This window comes from Seriola lalandi, unplaced genomic scaffold, assembly GCF_002814215.2.
Source record: "Seriola lalandi dorsalis isolate HSWRI2012SDOR001 ecotype SW California unplaced genomic scaffold, Sedor1 jcf7180002052469, whole genome shotgun sequence".
Lineage (NCBI taxonomy): Eukaryota > Metazoa > Chordata > Actinopteri > Carangiformes > Carangidae > Seriola > Seriola lalandi.
In genome coordinates this window covers 58,678-80,742 of record NW_019523022.1, presented here as the reverse complement: position 1 = coordinate 80,742, position 22,065 = coordinate 58,678, and the positions used below count along the sequence as shown (strand labels likewise).

The 22,065-nt window shown below is 42.5% G+C and overlaps 1 protein-coding gene across 3 annotated transcripts in view; it reads right to left on the bottom strand.

Annotated features, from left to right (window-relative positions):
* The window catches only part of fndc1 (fibronectin type III domain containing 1), a 36,915-nt gene extending 15,434 nt beyond the window's left edge, over positions 1-21,481 (bottom strand). The window contains exons 1-14 of one of the 3 annotated variants that reach the window (XM_087172372.1): positions 20,990-21,481; positions 14,140-14,334; positions 12,605-12,673; positions 8,176-8,427; positions 7,839-7,937; positions 7,464-7,581; positions 7,134-7,321; positions 6,409-6,516; positions 5,637-5,825; positions 2,845-5,538; positions 2,594-2,709; positions 1,849-1,960; positions 1,327-1,683; positions 12-86 (exon numbers count right to left, since the gene is read on the bottom strand). In XM_087172372.1, coding sequence (XP_087028498.1) covers positions 12-86; positions 1,327-1,683; positions 1,849-1,960; positions 2,594-2,709; positions 2,845-5,538; positions 5,637-5,825; positions 6,409-6,516; positions 7,134-7,321; positions 7,464-7,581; positions 7,839-7,937; positions 8,176-8,427; positions 12,605-12,673; positions 14,140-14,334; positions 20,990-21,062 — 4,645 coding nt within the window. In that variant the 5' untranslated portion in view covers positions 21,063-21,481. The remainder of the gene's footprint in view (positions 1-11; positions 87-1,326; positions 1,684-1,848; positions 1,961-2,593; positions 2,710-2,844; positions 5,539-5,636; positions 5,826-6,408; positions 6,517-7,133; positions 7,322-7,463; positions 7,582-7,838; positions 7,938-8,175; positions 8,428-12,604; positions 12,674-14,139; positions 14,335-20,989) is intronic. The other 2 variants (XM_087172373.1, XM_087172374.1) reach the window with 2 other exon arrangements.
* Positions 21,482-22,065: the final 584 nt, after the last annotated feature.

The following is a 22,065-nucleotide window of genomic DNA, read 5'->3' as shown; positions in this document are numbered from 1 at the left end:
TCAGCCAATACCTTTCTTAAGAGCTAAAGCATCAGGCACCACGGTCACTGTAACCATGTGGTCCATTTCCATTCCTGATGATTCCTCTGTCAGAGAAGTAGAACAAGCTGTAGCATCAATCTCACATGGATATGTACACATTTGTGAACTGGCATATGCACATAAACATGTACACCCACGCATCCATGTACACAAAGCTATTTGAAAACATAGGGACAAGCACTAATACATAATTCCACACTAAAGCAAGCCTGGCTAGATCTCAGTCAACATAAGTGTGTGATGTGTGAGTGAAAAAGCATTGTAAAATCCACACTGGCGCTGTTTTCTCTCTTGTAGACTTTACAAGGAAAACATCTTTCCAGCTTGAGGTTATACATGCTGCTGCTGCTCTAATAATAGGCACTGGATGGTACAGAGCTGCCACAGTGGAGAAAAAAAATAATTGTCAACATATCTTGTTTCAATGGGAGTTTACTTGTTTTAACTAGTATATCGCCAAGACTCCAATGGCAAACCCATTTTCGCCATTACAATGAGACAGAACTGAGATATTTTTTGTTGGGACTTTATCTATTGTTGAGAATGGGATGCCAAAAACTACACTCAAGTCGTAAATAAATATCACTATCCTTCGCCAATAGAACCACAAATCCACACACTATAATTTAGCCCTAACCCAAATACCGAAATACTTCATCACTTGCTTTGAATTTTCATTCACTTACTCAGAACAACTGCTTTTCTGCTTATAGTTTAAAACCCTGGCTAATTTGAAAGATGGTGAATCTATATATTACCCTGCTGTGTGTGTTCATGCATGTGTGTGTTTAAATGAGTTTCAGTCATTGTCTATATGTCTGAATGTGATAACACTAATGTTAGTGCCTCTGACAGCTCCTAGTGCTTCTAAACCAGCAGTACTCTGACCACAGCCAGGGCCCAGATGTGGAGACTTACATATGAGTCATTTGGTCTCACACACACACACACACACACACACACACACACACACACACACACACACACACACACACACACACATAGTGTTATAGAGTTATTGGACTCTGTGGGTACAGACAGGAAATACTCATGGCCTTGGCCTAGATGGATATGACAAACAATACAAGTGAGAGATTTAGTGAAGTCATACCTATTTGTGTTCTGGCTCAAAAACACTTTGCTAAGCTTGACATCAGTTCTGTGGAAAAAACTATTTACAAATCAATATTGGAGGTACGGGTATTGCTGTATTTATCACACCTCTGTATTCAGAACCTATGTTGCTATCTGCAGTGTGTTATGAATCTCAAAATAAAGGCTCACCTTCTGGATAACAGTCCAATATTCCTTCTGGATCCAGCACTGGATTCCCATATTCATCTGTTTTGGAGAAGGTTCCAGGTGGGCAGGTTGGGAATGGAAGTGCAGTGCTAGTCTCCTCTGGCCATTCGGTGGTGGTGGGTTCAGGTGTGGTAGTAGGAGCCATGGTAGTAGTGGTGGTGGTGGTTGCGGTGGTGGTGGTGGTGGTGGAAGTCCTGAGGTGAGGCAGGTCCAAGCCAAGTACAGGTTTCCCTCCAACCATGAGGACCTTGTCTTTGGGGTTGATCACAGGCCGGCTATCTCTGCCATGGCCGAACAGAGCCATACCTTCCTGGTTCACCAGAGGACTGCCCATGTGGTCTGGTAGGCGGTGGATGGGTCAAACAAGGAGAAGGGGAGACATAATATTCATGATATTGTCTTTAACAGTAAATTATCATGAGAATAAGAGATGTTTTTCAAATACATGTTCAATCTTTATACAGTATATTTGAATTTAATGTAAGATTGTCTGCAGTGTATCACCAAAAATTGTGCGTCCATCCTCGCCAAGGACCACTCTCTTGGGTTTGCCATTGGAGTCCTGGAGAACTTGTCCATCCTGGTTCATGAGAACCCCTTGCTCCAAATCTACCACCTAGATGGACAGAAATATTCACCAAAGCTATACAGTAATCCAGTAATCTATAAAAAGGATAAACTATTGCCTCATCCTGACTGTGAGATTTAGTGAAGTCATTTCTGCAATCCACACTTTGAATGAAAACAAATGATCTGTTTTACAAGAATGGATCAAAGTTAGATGAAAAGACTCCTGCCTGGCTCTGTCCAAGGGTAAAAAAAACAAAAAACCTGCCTACCAGCAACTGTAAAGATAGCTAATTAACATGCTACATCTCGTTTGTTTAATCACTAAAAGAAAACAAATCTTAAAAACAACACCTTTTGGTTTTATTGGGCATTATGTGCCAGATTATTTCTTGGATCGACACAGTAAATTACTGGGGTATCGTCATCACTGTGAGGTTGCCGGTCTGCCAGAAGAGACTATTAGACAGAGACAAGCCTAGCTGTTTCAAGTCTGCTACCAACTTCTCCTGGCTGTGGCTTCACATTTACCACAAGGATCTCATCTAACCCTCAGCAACAAAGAAAAAAAAAAGTTTAACTAATCCTTAAAAGTGATACATTACAGTACAGTCTATGGTATGTCATGCTAGAGCATGCCAATAACAGAAGAAAGTACTTAAAGACCATTAAACATAGATACCCATTTGGTTCCATCAGGTCCAGTGATAAATCTTTGACCAACAGCTTTACTGATTCCTTGAGAGGAGGAGGAATCTTTATCGTCTGTTGCTGTCAGGTTGGGCCGCCCATTTTTACCTAAACAATTGAAAGATTAAAGCAAAGTACTTCATAGTATCAAGCTGTATTATCTACACATTATTCATCATTTAATTAGTTTTTTTGCTCATGCAAATCCTTGCATCTTCTGTGTACTTTAACAACTGACTTTACCATTTCCATTGGCAGGTTTGACTGCTCCTCCATTGGTTGGTTTCCCTCTGGAGATAGGATACCGAGGCCTTCCACCCTGTCCCCTAAAACTGTCTCTAGATGAAGATGATGATGAGGATGATGAAGATGACGATGTGGAAGGAGAGTTTCCTCCAATTATTCCCCCTGTCCTCGTCACAGTAGTGCCAGTGCCAGCTTCGCGATCTGAGGTCAAAGCTGTCTGGGGTGAATTTGATGAAGAAGAGGAATCAGACGACGATGAGGATGATCCTGATGTTGAGGAACCCAGCCTTGAGTTCTGTGCTGGTTGTGGTCTGATGGGAAGCCTGGACCCACCAAACTGCCTGCTAGCCAACAGAGGAGAGCGTACCCTCCCATTCACCCCTACGCCAGGTCGACGGTGAGTCGGTGTGATTCCAAAAGATGTGCCGGTCCTGGTCCGCGAAGGAGTTTCCCTCGTATCCACACTCTCGTTGTCCTCTGCGTTTCTGTCAGGGTCAGCTGATGTTACAGCAGGATTCTTCTGGGCGACTGTGGGGTCTGCAACTTTCCCACTAATTTCTCTACTCCTCTCATCATCATAGTCCTTACCATGACTGCTATCAGTGTCATCAGATGTTCCTCTATGAATGGGCTCACTTGAGTCTCTGTGTCCACCTGAGGAATGATGAGAATTTGGATACGTGGATGCTGAAGAGGAAGCTGAAGAAGAAGAGGAGGAGGAGGAGGATGAGGTAGTTGGGTTTCTAGTGTCAATAGATGCTGAACTTTTATCGGTCACAGAAGGCTTAACCGAGCCCACCCCAACCCCATTCTTTAGTGAATCATGAGTGGAAGGAGTCTTCAGATCTTCACTGGTCTCCTGTAATGAGGACACTCCGGCAGCACCCGTGGCCCCTGACACCCTAGTGGATGTTCCCCTCATGATGGGTCTGCCAGCCCCTACAGAGGAAGAAGTCCTGGTCCATGGGGTCCTACCATCCTGCCTGGAAGATGACGTCCTTGTTCCTGAATTGAACCGGCCTGGATAACGACTAGCTAGCCAAGGGAATCTTTCGGCAAATGAGGAGCTAATTCTGGTACGAGAACTCCCGGGATTTACATTAGTCCTCTCCTCCCTTCCCTCCTCCTCCCTTCCCTGCTCTTCTGTGGGTTGTCTTTTAGAGCTTGAAGTAGGCTCTTCAACTTCGCTTGTTTCTGTATCTGTGTTTTTATTTCTATTGGCATCACCTCCCTCACCATATGCTGTGTCTCGCTCAGGCGATGTGTGTGAACTCTCTGAATTGTGTGTGTTGTGTGAAGTTGCAGAGCTGTGAGATCCTCCCTGTGACGTTGACTGAGAAGAGCCTGATCCTGCAGTGGATGGGTGCTGTGAGCTGCTTTGTGAAGTGGATGGATTAGCGCTTGAGCTGTGTGTATCTGGCGTCGCAGAGCCGTGTGACCTGGACTGTGACCTGGACTGTGACTTGTCGAAATTATATGTACCGGATGTTGCTTGGCTGTTTGAAGCACTTCCTGAAGTTGGCTTTGATGCCGTTGGATTGAACGTATGCAATGTTTCGTGGTTTTGAGTCCTGTCTGGAACAGTGGATTGTGATGTTGCTGAAGAACGTGTGTTTGTTGCTGCTTGGTTTGGAGCTCTGCTTGGTAGATTTGACTGTGAGGTGATGGCGGGTTTGTAACCATTCAGCATTCGGGTTGAATTCCCTCTAACCAAAATTCCAGGATGTCTTCGGCTGTAACCATATCTAGAACCAAAACCAGACCCACTGGTGCGCCCTCCTGAAGCCGAACCCCTACGTACAGGTGTAGCCCCAGACTGCGGTGAATCAGTTTTTATTACAACTGGAGTTGAAGGTTTGCTGTGTGCTATGCTCGCCTTATCGTAGGTGTCTTTGTTTTCCGGGTATAAAGAAGCTACATTGTCCTTTCTACTGACTGCTGACTCTTGAATATGTGAAGAAGATGATGATGAGGTTGAAGAAGGTGAGGATGACGAGGAGGTAGAGGGAGAAGAAGATGAGGAGGAATCAGAAGAGGGGGAGGAGGAGGAGGAGGAGGAGGAGGAGGAAGTGGCAGGAGATGAGGAGGAGGATGTAGAAGAAGATGAAGAAGATGAGGAGGAGGAGGAGGAGGAGGAGGAGGAGGAGGAGGAGGAAGAAGCAGCCTTGGATCCAGGTTTTTGATGGACCCTGATCTTAATGGGCCTTCTGGCTGGGCGAGCAGGTTTAGTAGGTGAGGGCGTCAAAACTTTGAGGCTGGGGGTCTCAGTAGTCTGGGGCTCTTCACCATATCCCTCTTCATCCTCAGATTCAGGGGAAACATCGTTGTCTGGCTCTTCTGTCTCCGGTACAACCTCCATGGTTGTTGTCTCTTCTACTGGAGGGGGGGTTGTGGGCTCTTCGTCTTGCTCTTCATCTTCTCTATCTTGAGTTCTTCCTCTGGATGAACCTCTGTTGGCTGTGTTCCTGACTGAGCCTCTTACAGAGGAGAAGATGCTGTGATAGGAGCGTGTCTGGGAAAGCGGGCGTACGGGCCTGTTGAAAGGTGCAGCAGGGCGTGGCTGTGGGGGTGTGTCTGGCTCCTCTGTTGACAAGAGGTCAGACTCATCATGGTCAGTATCCTGTTTGGAAGGAGTGTGGCCGGTCCTGCGGGTGTCTTTGGTTTTTGAGAACGACGAGGCAGTGCTGATGGCTGGCAATGGACAAAAATGTATTTTGTCATGAATTTAGGATGAAACAAATTCACAAAGTACACATGCTTGAGGACACAGAATAAGAGAAGATGCTTACATCCAGGCATGGCAACACTGAAGGCTTTGCTCTGTGGTCCCTGTCCCCTCCTATTGGTGGCTCTAATCTTGAAGATGTACCGGTCTCCTGGTGTGAGGCCATCTACGGTGGCTGTGTTGCTGCTGCCACGGTGCGTCACACTTTTCATTCCAAACGGCTTCATAGCAGGAGCATAAGACAGGATGTACTCTGTTTGGAGTTAGATGATGAACAATTGTAATGAAGAGATGGGGTCAGACTCTATAAGAAGCTGAATTTAAAACTGCAAAGAAGACATTTCTTTTGCCATTTTTCAACAAGCCCACATAGCAGGAAAAACATCTGTCCCTTTCAGACTTTCAACATTTGTCTCTCTTTCATTGGTGCAGGGTGTGGTGAAGGAAATTAGCCAAATGGTCAAAAGTTACAAAACCAAGTCCTCTGGCTTCAGCACTGAGTTCATACATAACCCAGTGACCTGAGTCATGACACTAACTGCTAATATGCTGAGTAACATAGTTTTCACAGATGGGACGAAGCATATTACAAACTATGTTTTGTTTCCACCCACGTAGATATTGCACCAATCAAATTACAGTACCAACACTGTCAGCCAGAACCAAAAGTTCATGGACACTGGATGAACACTAATGAAGGGGGCGTCGTCATGGAAGAAAAATATGTGAAAAATGAAATGTCCACAAGTCAAAGAGTTAGGATATACTGTATATTTACCGATTTCTTTGCAAAAATACATTTATTTTCAATTTTACTTCAATCCTCCAGGTCTGACCTCTTATCCTCCCGTTGGGTTCCTCAGGTGGATCCCATGTTGCAATGACAGCAGTTCCTTTCCCTCGCAGTGGCTTGACCTCGAAGTTCTCCGGTGGTCCAGATGGTGCTGGTGAGTGAGGAGAACACAAGTGAACGGACAGACTGCAGTGAAAGGAGGAGCGGCGGGGGAGAAACCAGAAGCAGCAACGAGGGAACAGGGTGAGGAAATTGCTGCTTACAGTATGTAAAAACAGCGGGGCCGTTTGTGCCAGGAGGCTTGAGCTGAGGAGAATACTGCTGCCATACATTGTCAGGGAACCCTCCCCTTGAGCTCATGTATGGAAGTGCAGAAGGAGATCTGAGCTGTGAGTCAGGCAGTAAACGCTGACATTGCAATGAACCGTGGCTCAGGAGCTGCTATGGCATTGTATAAATGCTGCAATCATGACAGACCGGCAGCCAAAACTAGAATCAAATATCAAATGAGAATAATAGGGAGTGAATGTGATGAAGTGTCGTATGAGGAAATAAGCAGAAAAGAGCTAACAGACAGGGTTATGCAAGAATGAATTCTTTTCTGCGAGAATAATTTCTCTTTTCATACTCATACTAAGAAAAATGCAGGGCTTTGGCTCTCGAAAGCTACTTCTCTTAAAATGAAATCAGTTTCCATCACCATCCCTCAGCTGCAGCACAACCTACAAAATAATATTCTAAAAGCAATTCTCAAGTGGCAGTACACACCTGACTCAGGGGTCCTCTGAAAGACAGAGACGCTCCACTTGCCATGATTTTCTCCCTGGGAGATTCTGACAGAGAACTCATACATGCCGTCAGCAGACAGGGTGTCAATCATCATTCTCCTCTGGGTGCTGTCCTTGTACTCCCAGCGTGCTGACTCGCCCTTCTCCCTGTACCTAACTGCGTAGGATCTGAGTTAAGAGAGAATGAAAATGTTTCATTTCAAGTGTTAGGGTTATCTCTCACTCATTCTCTTTCTGTTAAATGGTCTTTCTTTCTCTCTCTGTCTCGTTGACAGACACATGCACTAACAATCACTTTAACAGATCCCACCTGGATGCCCCGGGGGCGACTTTCCCCATCTCGACCGCAGGGTCAACCCAGGAGATGAGGACAGACTGAGGAGACATGACCCTGACACTGATGTCCCGAGCCTCGTACTCTGGTGGCTCTGATCAACACACACATAGACAAACACACACAACGACACAGAGACAAAAAAAATGTCTAGCTATGTTTTCTTAAAATGAAACAAATCTTAAAGCAGCTTCTAAAATCACAGAATTCAGTGGTTTGTGGAGATTTTGGCACCATGATACCAAACATTCATGCACTTTCACTGAGCATACACGGATAATGATGAGCAATGTTGTTCTGTTAACAGTATAAAGAAAGACATAGAGGCAGACAAAAGCAACCTGCAAGTACCTGGTGTGGTTGTTTTGGTTACGACTGCTCTGTTGGCGGGTGCGCTCTGGCCCTGGGCTTTCTGTGCCTGCAGTGACACCACATGAACCGACTCAGATGCTATGAATAAAGAGGGATACCAGGCACGGGCAGGGTTTACACTATGGACACTAAAGATAGTACAAACAAAATTTATACATTTAGCTCAATGCTCATTGAAGAAAAAAAAAAAATCAGAGTAGGATCTGCAAAATGCAGTTTGAAGACTGCCAGTCTTCTCAACATCATATTTTACTTGAACCTAAAGGTTTGTCTTTTCAATCTGGTGTTTAAGAGTGTAAGATGTGGGTCCTCTTACTTAGTTTGGCTGTGTTTCGGTTCCTCTGATCTGACTGAGGCTTGGTGTGGTGCTGACGTCTCCTTTCCAACAGCGGGGTTCCGGCCAAAGCTCTTTCAGGCTGCCTGGGACCTGAGGAGGATTGAGGCGCCCTCCTGTGTGTCCGGGTATTAGAGACGCCCGATGGGTGAGCTGTTCTGTCCACTCTGGTGGCCCGCTGTACGGAGGGCTGATTTCTGGCTGCAGTTTGTGAAGACCTGACTGGATCTGTTGCTGGATGATAACGGAGGGGAGAAAAAAATCAGAGTGCAGTGGAGTTCATCTTACCTTCATGACCCATAGTTCATTAATTATCTGTGCTCTGTGCTGGATTTGGGGCCTCGTTGAAACTCTAAACTTCCATGGGAAATGATTGAATATAATTACTTTACCCAAGACACGTCATCTAAGTGATAACGACATAATTACATGCCAATTTCATTCAACTGTAAACATATCCACTTGTCAAAAAAGAGACATGATGTGTCATCTGATCTATCTCCTGGTGTCCTGCTTCCTGCTTTAATCCCACCCTATTGCTGACTCCATCTTGGACAATGTCTCAGACACTGACTCAGACAGCCAGAAAAAAAAAAAATCCCTCATCTGGCTGCAGTGCGAAGTGATAGTGCATGGTAATATAACAAAAAACTCTGTCACTCCCTCTCCCACTCTTTCGTCTTCTTTCCTTCCTCCTCCCCCCGTATCCCTCCGTTATCCGTTTCCCATAATCACTGTCAGATGAAAAAGATCTGCCCTGTCTCCCATCAGGATACTCCCCCAGCTGCACGCACAGCTGGATGAGTACTGACAAGTCAGCTGATGTAACAAAGTGGATCTGACGAAATTCAAAGTGGTTATAAGGTCAAAACAACATTGTGGTCTAGGGTATCCCCTCCCAACAGGTACGATAGGCAAGCTGAGAATAGTTGTCCATGAGAGGCCACAACACCCAAAATATTTTCTTTAGTTATAGCTTAAAAAAGGGAGAGAGGGAGACTTTCGGCCCTGATAGGCTTCCACCATGAAACTGTAAAAATGTGGTGGAAAGCAAAGATAAGGCAAAAAGGATATGAAGGGAAGTATAAAAACACACTAGAAAAGCTCCCGGGAAGACGGAAGTGGTTTGTTTCAATAAGACTTGGAGCGCTCTATTCATGTCTTTTTGTCTCTCTTGTCTCTATCTTCCTCTCTGTCCTGCCAGCACAGCTGAGCGAAATTCTTTTCCTTTGGATATAGAGAGCATTGACTGTTTGTTTGGTAATGCCCCCTAGAGTCAGTGTACTGTGATTAAGTCTATTTGATTCAAATTTACTGTTAAATAAATGTGTTGATTCTGTTAGCCCTATCCCCTAGATTGTTGTTTTAATTAACTTTAACATTTCTTTAAATAAACCATGTTTAATAAATGTTACACACAATAAATACAAACTTAAGTCAGTAAAGCACACTATATTATTTATTTATTCTACATCTTTCTTATTCATAGCCTTTGTGTACATTTTGGTAATTGCTGGACAAACACTGTAAACCTTATCAATCCTATGACATTGAGCCAGTGAGGTGACTGTTTGCCATTCCAGTCTGATCCTGGGATCCATACCTGTTTGACTGTGTCTGACTCCTTTTACTAGCTCTAACTTAAAACAGAAATAGCTCCATTTGGTTTTAATCAGCAGTCTTCTCCTTTTCTGTATTTTCTTCTTCCTCTCTTTCGCTCTCTGGAAAACTGTCACAGCGCATATTTTGGCCCAGGTCATCATGCCGCGGACCGCTAAACCATTTGACTCCACAATACTCTCATTGCCAGATCCTTTCTGTCTTTTCCTGGAAGCTCAATGGTCCGAGGTGCTATGAGGCTGGCCTCCAGACAGACAGACATACCACTGCTACAGCAGAGACCACCTCAGTGTATTCAGGCTGAGATGCTGAAGAATGTCACTGTTGTCCTCTTACTCCCTCCTCAAACTGAGCTGAAGAGAGCCAGGGATTTATCCTCTCTGACATTTCACCACCTTCAAAAGCAAATCCAAACTTTGCAAACATAATTTGGTGAATTTGGGTTTCATGGTGGAGCACATTGCTCAGTTTAGCCACAGTTTCATTTAACAGCTATACAAACAATTCTCAGTGGCAGAGCGTTCCTGGAGGCAGAAATAATGAAATAAGCCCCAGCTGGCAGAGACGATAGCTAACTAATGGCAGAGAAACAACTCCAGGCCAAATACGAACATTAGTGGGGCGCTCCCCGTGGCTCCACTGGTAGGGCGCGTACCACTTGTGCTCAGTATGATTAATTGTCAAAATTGTTGTGTGTTGTTCATTTATACAAACAATTTTGATTTGACAAGCTTTTTAATTATTTTTCCTGGAGGCAGAAACGATCACTCGAGCCTCAACTTACAAAGTTAGTGTTAGCTAATATAAACTAATCAACCCAAATGGAGAAGAAACAACTACAATCAAGATATGAAAATAACCCTACAACACTAATGCCAATGCCTTCATTCATTCATTAGCCTACCAAGCTAACACCTAAATAACACAAAATGTTAAGGGGCCAAATTAGCCTTAACTTATATGTTGGATCTTATTTGTCAGTTACTAGCGAGTTAGCTAGCTTCATAACAATTGGAAATGTTGACATGACATTTGCGCTTGATAAATGGCTATGAGTGTCAAAATTGTTGTGTATTATGGTTCAACTATACAAGCAAGTTTAAGTTAATAACTTGAAATGTTAACTGGGCTTATGGTAAATAGCCCAGTGTTAGCCCTAGGCACTAGATAACTTTATAAGGTTAACATAAGATAATATTTTTCAGTTAGTAGCAAGTAAGCCAACTAGACTTTATAACATTTGCTACATGTTCTTTTACCCCTTCCTTTTCACTGGGCTTTAGTCTAACATTACTTACAAACAAAGTGGTTGTTTGTCTTCACTCACTGGAGGTTTAATTCAACAAATATGATTAGTTGTGTCTCCGGAGCAGCTCTGCCTCAAACAAATAAAACTGAAACTCCAGAGCAGCGTGGTGATTCAGTGGTTAGCACTGTCGCCTCACAGCAAGAAAGTCCTGGGTTCAATTGCTGGTCCTGATCCGTTCAGTGTGGAATTTGAATGGATTTTCTCCATGTTCCTTGCCACGGCACAAAGACAAGCCAAGTCATGTGGTTTGGTGAGGCTAAACTGTCCACAAGAACAGTACAAGTGTGCGTGTGTCTATTTGTGTTAGCCCGGTGATAGACTGGTGTATGTTTACATGACTTTTTCTTAAATGTCGAAATGCTCCATGAGTGCACAGAAATAAGCAGATAACGTAATTTACTAGAAGTCTGGACAGGTGGTCTGATGTGCTTGACTTCAAGAAGAACATATGAGAAAACATCTCCTTTCCTCTCATCTTCCTTTCCATAAAGGTTAGATAAATACAGGGATGCACAATGATTCAGTATTTTCAGTATGGATTCATTTATTGATTATTTGTTTCTATTAATCAATTAATGATTCAGTATATAAATGTCCCAAAAGAACCACCACAAATTCAGAGCTCAAACTAACATATTTTTTTAAATTGCTGACAGGTAGACAGGTCACCGGCCAGTCAGAGGGCTGACGTGTAGGGACACCTACGGGTGATTTAAAGTCGCCAATTAACCTAAACCTGCTTGTTTTCTGGAGTGTGGGAGAAGCCGGAAAACCCACACGGGCACCGGGAGAAGAACATGTTCACCCCCCCCCCCTCCATCTGCACATTTGAGAACTTGAAAACAACAGATGTTTAGCATTTTGCTTGATTAATGAATGACTATTAATTAAAAATCTATTTTTGGAAGTTGTTGGCAGTTAATTATCTGTCGCTTGACTATTCAATTAACTGACGTGCGGTATAATAAATTCATCCACAGAGTGCACTTTAATCAATAAAGGTACAGATGATCTGGCAATCAGCTTATAAACAACTCCACTTGTCTGTCAACTACTCATTTTCTTTCATTTTACAGTCTGTTGAAAGCAGTGATAGGAAAATAAGTACTAATTAATGTGGTGGACACCATTAAAGGGAACAAAACTCTAAAATTGACGTTAAATTTGGATAAACTGCAAGAAAAACATACCTGGCTAAATCCAAGGGAATCTATGAGTCAGAGACAAGTGAGTGTTTTTCCCCACTGATCCCACAGGGACAAGTGAGGGAATGAAGGAAAAGGAGACTGTCGCCCCAAGACACAGGATTGTGAATCACCAACATATTAGATTTGGCGGTTTACTTCATATCCACAATGACAGCAGATCATTACAGCAAACCACTTTTAATGGATTCAACCAGATAGTTTTACATGCATGGATGTTAACTGAGACACACCGATCCCATGTATTGTTGGTAAAGATGCCTCAAGATCATTTTACCTGCTGATGAGTTGGTGACAGGTGCACCGCCCAACACGGCAAAGCCATCCAGATTAACCCATTCAGGGTCTAAAAAAAAAAGAAAAAAAAAAGAAGACAGGTATTCTTGTTAAATTATGTTGACAATGGAAACAGCAAATCTTATAAATTTAAAAAAAGGAACCCATGGCTTTACTAAATAACATCTACATGATAAGGATTTGCTCAAGTGGAAAATGGATGTACGTAATGTGTGTTTTTGTGGAGCAGGTTGACTGCATCTCTCACTGTCAGTGAGAAAGGTTTCTCAATCTCCCCGTTTCCTTTACTCTCCATCTCTTTCCCTGTTGCTCCTAATAAGTCATCTCTTCACCTCTGTTGTTCTAACAGCGGCTGGCCAGACACATTAATGATGTGGAGGCTAACAGCATGTTCTTATTTATGATGACTGATGCTGCTGAGGGAACAACACACGATCTGCAAGGAATTTCTGGAAAGGCAACACTGAGATGCAGCCCGGTTGCCAGAGATTTATGGCAAACTTCACCGGAGCTGGAGAGTCCACAAGGCCGCCACAACACACACTGTGTGACACACACACACACACACACACACACACACACACATCTATACATGCATACCTTAATTCAACACAATGCATGACTTCATTACTTGGCACCACCCGGTCCTCTGCCACAATGACCACCAAACACACATACGTTGCGCAAACACACACACACACACACAACGTCAGGTGACCACAACACAGGGGATTGGGTTATAGGCGCTGGGCTGGGTTTGGATGTGGAAAAGAAGGGTTGGCTGCAGACTTTGAGTCGCTGGTGAAGTATGGCTCTAAGATGCCAAGGACAGAGGAAAATGGAATAATGACAAAAGCAGGCTAGACTGTGTCAACACAGCAAACTGTATGTGTATAGAAACATAAGGACCTGTCTCATGTTTTACAAGGCGGGATTAAGAATTACCATAGCAGCTGTTAAGATCTAAAAATAATGTCTTCCTCTAAAGCCTAAAATAACTACTGTCTGCTGAGCTGGGATGCTGATTGTGGTCACACTGCCACCACCAGTTCTCTCTCTCTTTCTTTCTTGATTTCTTGCTTTCCTTCTTGATTTCTTTCTTGCTATCTGGCAAACCTGGATGACAAAATATCCAATGATGAATAAATCCACTGATAAAAATCAGTCACACAGTCATGCACATGTTTGTGCTCACACCTCAACATCTGATGTCTTACACAGCTCTGCAGCTCTGCTCATCCTCTCCTCTCGTCTTGACAAAGTGCAGATCTCTGGGATCTGAAAGCTCACCCCGAAATTTAAGCCAAAAAAATAAACCTTTTCTCACTCTTTGTCCATTTATTTTCCTCTTTTTTTTGTCTAGCAGATCTACCAGCACTCGTCCAGTCCCGGAGACACACATGTTTATTAGTTCCCAGTTCGTTCATTAATCTCGCAACCATTTTATATTAACATCTCACATCCCCACATTGCTCTCACCCTCTCTTTTGCACGTGTTCTCTGTTTCCGTCTTACCTACATCCTCCATTAGATGTGGGCGACTATCCTTGCCCGCTTTCGTTAAGCGATGAGATCTCGTGGGTTTGTTGGAGCTGATTACGAAGCGGTCCACAGGTCTTCCATCCAGATGGATAGAAGGCTCCCAGCTCTCCCTCAGGCCCCTGTCCACAGAGGTCTGTTTCCCATTGTGTGTCCGCAGGGGCTTCTCTGCTGCAAAACAAATGACATCTGGATAAATTTTGTCTGTATAAAGTTTTTTTAAACAGTCTTAATTTTGCATAGTCATTTATAGTAAACTTGAAGGCTTGTTGTAGTCCCACTGTTCAAGATTTGAAGCTGTAAATACACCTCTACTTCAGTGCCACCAGGACAATTTCATCTGGATTTATTATATTTGGCATTTAAAGTAACTTTGATCTTGATGAAGTATAAACTCATGCGTAAGACGGCCGTGAAAAATACAAACTCATTTGATGGTTAAATAAATAAATGAGGATTTGGTTGGATGCTAAAAGCTCAGGACAATAAGCCATCCTGATTTTCCCTCCTGGCTAGATACGCTCAAAACAAAAGAAAGAAAATAGTAACCACCATTGTGTTTTGGATAGCAACTGTCTCTTTGCTCTTCTTTTGGTTCGCATGCTTGCATAATACAACAGAGTAGTGACAGCACAATCATTCATCTGACCTACATTATACCCAGATAACAAAGTAAAGCACTGAGTGTGACATTAACACTTCAACGTGAAATGTGAATTCGGCTTGCATGAAAGGAAAAGCAGCTAAAAGGCACTAGTGAGCACAGGATACGTGGGAAATAAGGAACAACCACTTGAGATACTTAATAGACTTGATTAATCATGCACAAAATAACGGCTTCATGTCTGAGAGCTTGTATGGATTCTGGATCAACAGAAGTAAAGTGACATTAGTAAGAAGCATGGAGAGAAAAAGTGGTTACCCTATCAGTCCCGGCGGAACGAGCATGTTCATCACAGTTAAGTTGGAAAACAAGGCGGTAAAGAACTCAGTGAGTAGTGTCTTTGTTATGTATTGGTTATGACGCTATAGTAAACTTTTGACATTCTAGGTTTTGAGCCTGGACTTCTATGAAGTCAGAAAGGTCAGTGACTGGAGTAAAACCTGAGTAAAAGCTTCTGTGAGTAAAGGTTTGCTGCACTTGGTTCTGATGCTGTTGTAAGTCTTTAGTTTCTGTCTGATTTCACTCATTATTTGGATTACTATTTTGTAAAGAGCGGTCATATTTGTCACCTTCAGAATTCTAATAAAGTATATATTTTTAATTTAATTTTTCTAGGCAAACCCAAATTCTACTAATGCAGTACAGGCCATCACCAAGCTTGAAGGCAAATATTCATATTCAATATTTCTTTATTCTCAAGTAGCTTTTGTTATCCCAAAATAGAAATGTGCAATACATCTAGATTTGAAGCCAGTATGGGACTGTGGAAGTAGTACAAAAACACAGTTTTTGGCCTGGCAGTGAAAGGAGTAATACTACTTTACAAGTTTACAACCATGTATAAAATCTTATAAACAAAGCATAAAATTCTTGATCCATATGCTTCATATTAATTAAGGGAACTGTTTTGCATAGCATGTATTTAAGCATTGGCCGAATCGAGAGGATTTGCAAAACTTGAACAAAAGTAGCTTTATTAGCATGTTAGCCATTCATCGCTGTCACATATAATTGTCAGTAATGTCTGTCCATCTCATAAACAGCTTGTCCTTATGGCCCCTTTTGTTCCCCAAAGGTTTACAGCAGCAGTTTCAGTTTTGCATCAGCACAAAATCACCTCATTACTTTGAATTCTTGTTGTCTCCAGGTGCGCTCCCAGGTGGATCTGCGCTTTCGCTTTTCACATTTCGGAATAATTGTCACTCAGGCCTCTCGTGCTGCAGTTTACAGATGGTCACAGCTCTTCAGAGGCCTACATTGTTGTCTCTGCTTATCTGGAAGTTTTAGTATGTGCTGAAAGATCGTCTCATCTTTGTTTCTGCTCACTGTAGATAGCACCACTCTGGCAGCCAGCCTGGAGATACAGACTGACACCACATTGTGCTTGGGTGCATGAAGGAGTGTGAGAATGTTTTCTCAGTTAAAAAAGAAAACAAAATACAATCTCTGCTCATTATTTCCTCTTTAATGCTGGGTTACAGTGGAGTCAGTTTTATCAGCTGTCTGTGGCAGACTCCATTGACACAAGTCTGGACACACTTCAATCACTTGCACCCTGTTTCCAATAAGGCCTTGTATTACGTAGGAAGGGATCTGCTCCTCTGTCCAGACTTCATTCTATGATTTGGCCTCTTTGGAAATTTATGATCCAAGAACAAACCAGATATTTCTGATTAAACCAAGATTCCTTCGAGCACAGCAGATGCATGATTGCCATCCAAGAATAAACAGTCTGGGAAGCAGTTAAGCAACTGAGTGGTTGTAACATCATAATCTTACGGAGGAAGGCTTGGTTTCAGGGCGTTACCAGGGGAAACCGGAGCAATAATACAGCATTTTCTGTTCCGTGTTTGTGAAGGTGAAAGACAGACAGACAGAGTATGATTGAGTCCGACAGTGGAAAGTATTAAGTATGTGAAGAATGAGGGAAAAGCCTCAGGGTCATTATGTCACTGTCTTTTTGATAAAAAAAAACAAAACAAAAAAAAACAGGGACATAATGACACCATGAGTCAGCAATGCAAACCCTGTTTAAGGGCTACAGGATATGTGGCACACATGCACACTCAAACCTTTAAAGACAGACACACACATGTATGTGCATGTGTAGTTTGGGATAAGAAGCATATGCAGGTAAGCCCCGAGGTCGAAGGACTCCCGTAAAACTGTTCTAGAAAATACTTGCGCTCATGCACCTGCAGTGTGCTCCACTTTTACAAGAGCACCCTCTCACCTTCGCCACAAAATCACAGACACTGACCCTCCGCTCACCCCTAATGAGTTTGCCTTTAACCCCTAATAACTGTCATCTTCCACAAACTCCCATCAATACACAATATCACCCGTGAATGTGTGTGTGTGTGTGTGTGTGTGTGTGTGTGTGTGTGTGTGTGTGTGTGTGTGTGTGTGTGTGTGTAAGATTGTGCATTTTGTAAATTCTTAGAAATAAATAGAAAAAGATCATTTGCTGTCATAGTAACAACATGGAATGCACCCAATGACTGAGGCATCTTTTCTCTCCAGTAATTGCAAGTGACACAGAGGTTTCCACTTTCCTATTTTTGATAGATTTTTGAACTGTTGCAGGACAACAAGCATTTAACAAGAATGAGGATTCAGACATGTCTGTGCAGTATTTTCTTTGCTGGACCTTCTTGACATTGCTTAGGACACTGTATGTTCCTTTTTTTGTATGTAACGTGGCTCTTACACCGAGAGAAACACAAACTTGTTCAGTTCAGTCTGATTATTGGTAAGATTGAGTTGCATTTTCAGATTTGAGAATTCAAACCACCAGTAAAAATGACCAAAAAACACATTTTCTCAGTCACCACAAAACCGCAGTGCAGATTGTTCTGGTTTTATTTGTCCAGGTTTTGAGTGTTCAGTCTCTGAAATTACTGCTGCCCAAATACCAAAATAAAATGAGGAATAGAAAGTTTGTCTGTGGTGTTCACAATACTGAAAAATTACATTACATAAATCATCAGCATACGTGTATGTGCCCAGAAATAATGTTCCAGTTAGTCTGGATAATCCACAGAAGACACAGTCAACTATTTTTATTGGAACTACTTTCTACTGAGGAAACCGTCCATAAAACAACTGTTAACAGTGTCTTCTGTGGATTATCATGAGTAACTGGAACACATATTCTGGATCAAATTTATGGAGGTATGCTTTTTTAAGTGCTGTGAGCACCACAAACAAATTTCCATCCTCCCATGTTACATTGGTTGAAGGAAAAAAACCTAAAAGGTGGATTATCTGAAAACGTGGGCAAATAAACTCTCAGCATGGCTGGATACCTCCAGTGGTAAGTGAGAAAGTGTCTTGAGTCAGATTTTGCCGGGGGCTACAAAATTCCTGATAGCACCTCTGTCAGTCTTAAACTACTCTCTCCTCTGACCTTCAGTAAAATCTCTCCAGTAATCAACTTTGTCATAAAGCCGACACATCAGACAAAGACCGTGACCATAGATAGCTGTTGCCCTCCTCACACTGGCACATCAATGACCAGACTGTCAGAATAGATTACTGTTTTTGTATTATGTCTAGTCTTATCAACCACTCAAACCACATACACCATCAACATCCATACACACACTCGTACACTGATGGAACAATCATCTGGGGCAATTTGGGGACACTTCAAGGATCGAACCACCAACCTTCTAATGAGTGGACAACGCGCGCTACCTCGAGCCACAGCCGCAACTTTTGGGATGTTAAGCCTGATTTAACAGGGGAATGTGACATACTCTATTTACAGCAAGAACCTGAAGTGAGTAATTGTTTAGTTTGGGAGGGTTGCATGCTTACATATATGACATTTATAGCGTGTGGCATTTCAGTGTTGGTGGTCACAGCCTCACTTCTGGAACCAACACACTTCCCACATGATTCTAACATCCTCTCACTCATGAAGACTGACACGTTACAGTGTTAGTTTATGCTACATCTTCCTGCAATACACTTAGCATGCTGACATTTACTGTGCTGTGACAAGCGTGTTCATAGCCCAGGTGGTACTTGTTTAAACAACTCAAAGGGCGTCTAGGAATGACATCATGACATAAGACATGCCATCGCTGGCAGGTTTGACAGGCAGCCAAGCTGCAGGTGGGTGGAGGTGCTGGGTCAAGCTATGTCAGGTGATCAAATGTACCTAGTATTGTGGAAAGTATTAGAAATATTAGATATGTGCTGCCTCTGCCTCACTGCAACTCTCATGTTTTTCCAAAGCAAAAAAAAAAGCTGAAGTTATGAAATTCCTGATTCTGAGAGCTTTCGGCGAGATCTGTCGTGTATTCTTCCTGCAGAATTCTAGCTTGTTAAGTGGAGCAGAGAAATTAAATTCCACTGGCCTGCAAGGACATGATTCCCTCTTTCCCCCCACTCTCTATCCCAATTACTCTCCACACTCTTCACTTTCCAGGAGTTGATGAGCTGTGGCTGCATGGAAGAAGTTGGCATTATTTATGATCCAAAATACACTATGTTTCTGTTCTCTCTATTTGCACTGCTCCTGCCTTGGTGTCCAGATACTCCCACGAGCCCAATTTCATCCCCTGCTCTGAAGAATTTTAGACTGACAAGCTGATGACACGTGAGTGGAGAAAGTTAATAAGTAACACTCTCCTCTCCCTTAACAACTACTGTCAAAATGCCTGAGAGGAAGGCATTTAACTCAAAACTGCTCCGCTGCTGCTCAGTGGCCCGCAGCAGTGAACTGTGGTTGTACTAAGTAGCTCCCAGGTGTGAATGTATACAAGTGAATGAATGAGTAGCTGGGTGTTGCAGAAAAAGTGCATGACTGCTCTGAAAATACTTCCCAAAAGATGGAAAAAAAAAGAACCAAGAGGAAAAAACCACAACAAATAGCAGCTGCCTATATTCTCAGAAAGCAATGACCTCATACACTAAGTGCTTACAGTTGAAAAGGAGGCATATAGAAACTAACAGATCAACTGACACAATAAGAGGACTGAGCAAAAAAAAAAGGAAGACTGGCCTTTAAACTCTGCCAAAAGGGTTAACTTACTCCCCTCCAAAACTCCTCAAGCTTTATGGCACTTTTGTTATTTTGGATATTTTTACTGTCTGGAGAACGGGGGCTTCTTTCACTGAAAATTGATTTCACAAACAGTACTTAAACTTTAAAAACATATGTGCTACTGTGGTTTGCACAGTCGCTGCTTGTCAAAAAAAATGCTATGTGTATTTGATTTATCACTGTCCTGACGTGCAGTTTTTTTTCCTTTTTGGGATAAATTCCTGTCTGTCCCTGCACCATCAAAACCCTGAAGCAGGTTGCATTTTCTAGTGGGTAGAAAGAATTTCGATTAATTCTTTGACCCATTTGACCCATTCCTGACTGCTGGCTGATCTGACATTCAAAGCATGCAGCAAAGTAACACTGCCCAGAGGAAGTGCAACAGACAGAAAACTTGAGCCCCCCTCCATGTCTATTCTCCCATGAAACTGAATTTTCAGAGGCAGGTCATTTATCACCACCATCAGCCAGATTAGTCACCAGTTTGGCATGAAACAGCTTTTAATCTTACACCATGACTTTTGTTACAGCCCAATATTTATCACCATCTTCTAATTGCTGATCACAGCTACTCTAGGATGTGTCTACTGTATGAGGTAAGGACTTGTTCCATGACTGCTGCTAAGAGCCCAGCATCAGAGTTTCCCCCCATAAAGTAACAACAGTGAAAATACTGCCCATGCTCATATTTTCTGTAATTACTCAACTCTGTCACATCTGCAAACCATGAATCAAACTGTGCACCCTAAATTAAATATTCTAATGCACTCTACATAGGTGCAATTACTTTATTTCGTTCTTGTAATAATACACATCTGCAGAAACTAGTTATTAGAGAACTTTTTAAATATGACGTGCACGGAGATGGATATGCACGCGCGCACAGAGACACTCTGGTGTTTTCTTTAAATTACAATATCTAGTTTCTGAGTTAAAAAAAAGAAGTTACATTTTAATGCATTATAAATGCACAGTCTCAGTGTCTCATCAATCAAACTGGATCCAGAGGAGAAGGCAACAGCGCCCCAGCAATTATTCAACTGATTAACACATTAGTGCAAAACCGTGCACCTGCTCAGGAAAAATGTAAAAAATAACTCCTTTACCTGTCCATCCGCATCCTGGTGCGCAAAACGTAACGAATAGCGCCAAGAGCGTCCTGCTTGCGGCTAAAGCCATAGTGAATGTGGCGCGCTACTGCAGCGGAGCGACGCACCAGCTGGATGCAGAGGGCTGGGACACACCAGCCCTCCCCTCCCCTCTTCCGATGGGACAACTGGCTTCACCGTAAACTTGCAGCTTCTTTGCGTAAAAAGAAAAATTTTTTTGGAAAAACAAAAAAAAAAACTCAACAGCAACCAGGTAGCAATATCCACAAACCTGTCCGGTTGATTCTTATCTGAGAAAGTGATTACTTTGCAGATATTAATATGTGGTTGAATTGGGTTAAAAAAAAAAAACAGCTTTTAAACTGCGAATCAAAGTAGTGTTTGTATAAGTGAAGGCTTAGAGGTTGTCATAATTTTACCTTGTTTAAACACTATTTGCATTCCTTAACAACAGCCTACCTCTAAGATCTTTAAATGTGCTTGCAGTGTTCCTCTTTGATTTTCAATTTATGAAATCGGAAAGAAAAAAACTGACAAAATGTCTCCCTCTTCAGGGAGCGACATTGACTTCATCCTAAACGCCTGGTAGCAGGTGGAGTCTGAGAAGAAAAACCGTGCCAGTGGCTGAGTAATTCGGATCTGAGGTTATGAAAACCCTGTCCTTGATTGATCTTCCTTTTTTTCTTTACAAGTGTGTGATTTTATAGCAATTTGTGTATATCTGAATGTTATTTTTTAATGCCAGGTATCTGCCTCTGTAAAACCCTTTGTATGAGTAGTTCAGACCCACCTGTCCTGTTCTGTCCTGTTCCAGTCTTAGTCTTGCAGACCTGATCCACTTTACATTTCCATGACACCATCACTGCACCAGGTGTGAAAGAACAGACCTGTGAGCCAAGACTCCAACAAATGATCTAATCTGTGGAGACAAAGTTCACAATTACATCCATTTTCCAAATAAGTCACTTAACCACTAGATGGAGCAACAAGCCATATTTTTAAATATAGGATAGCAGCACAATAAACCAAGCCATTCTTTCACTACAATGAACAATATGCTTGTTGAATATTGA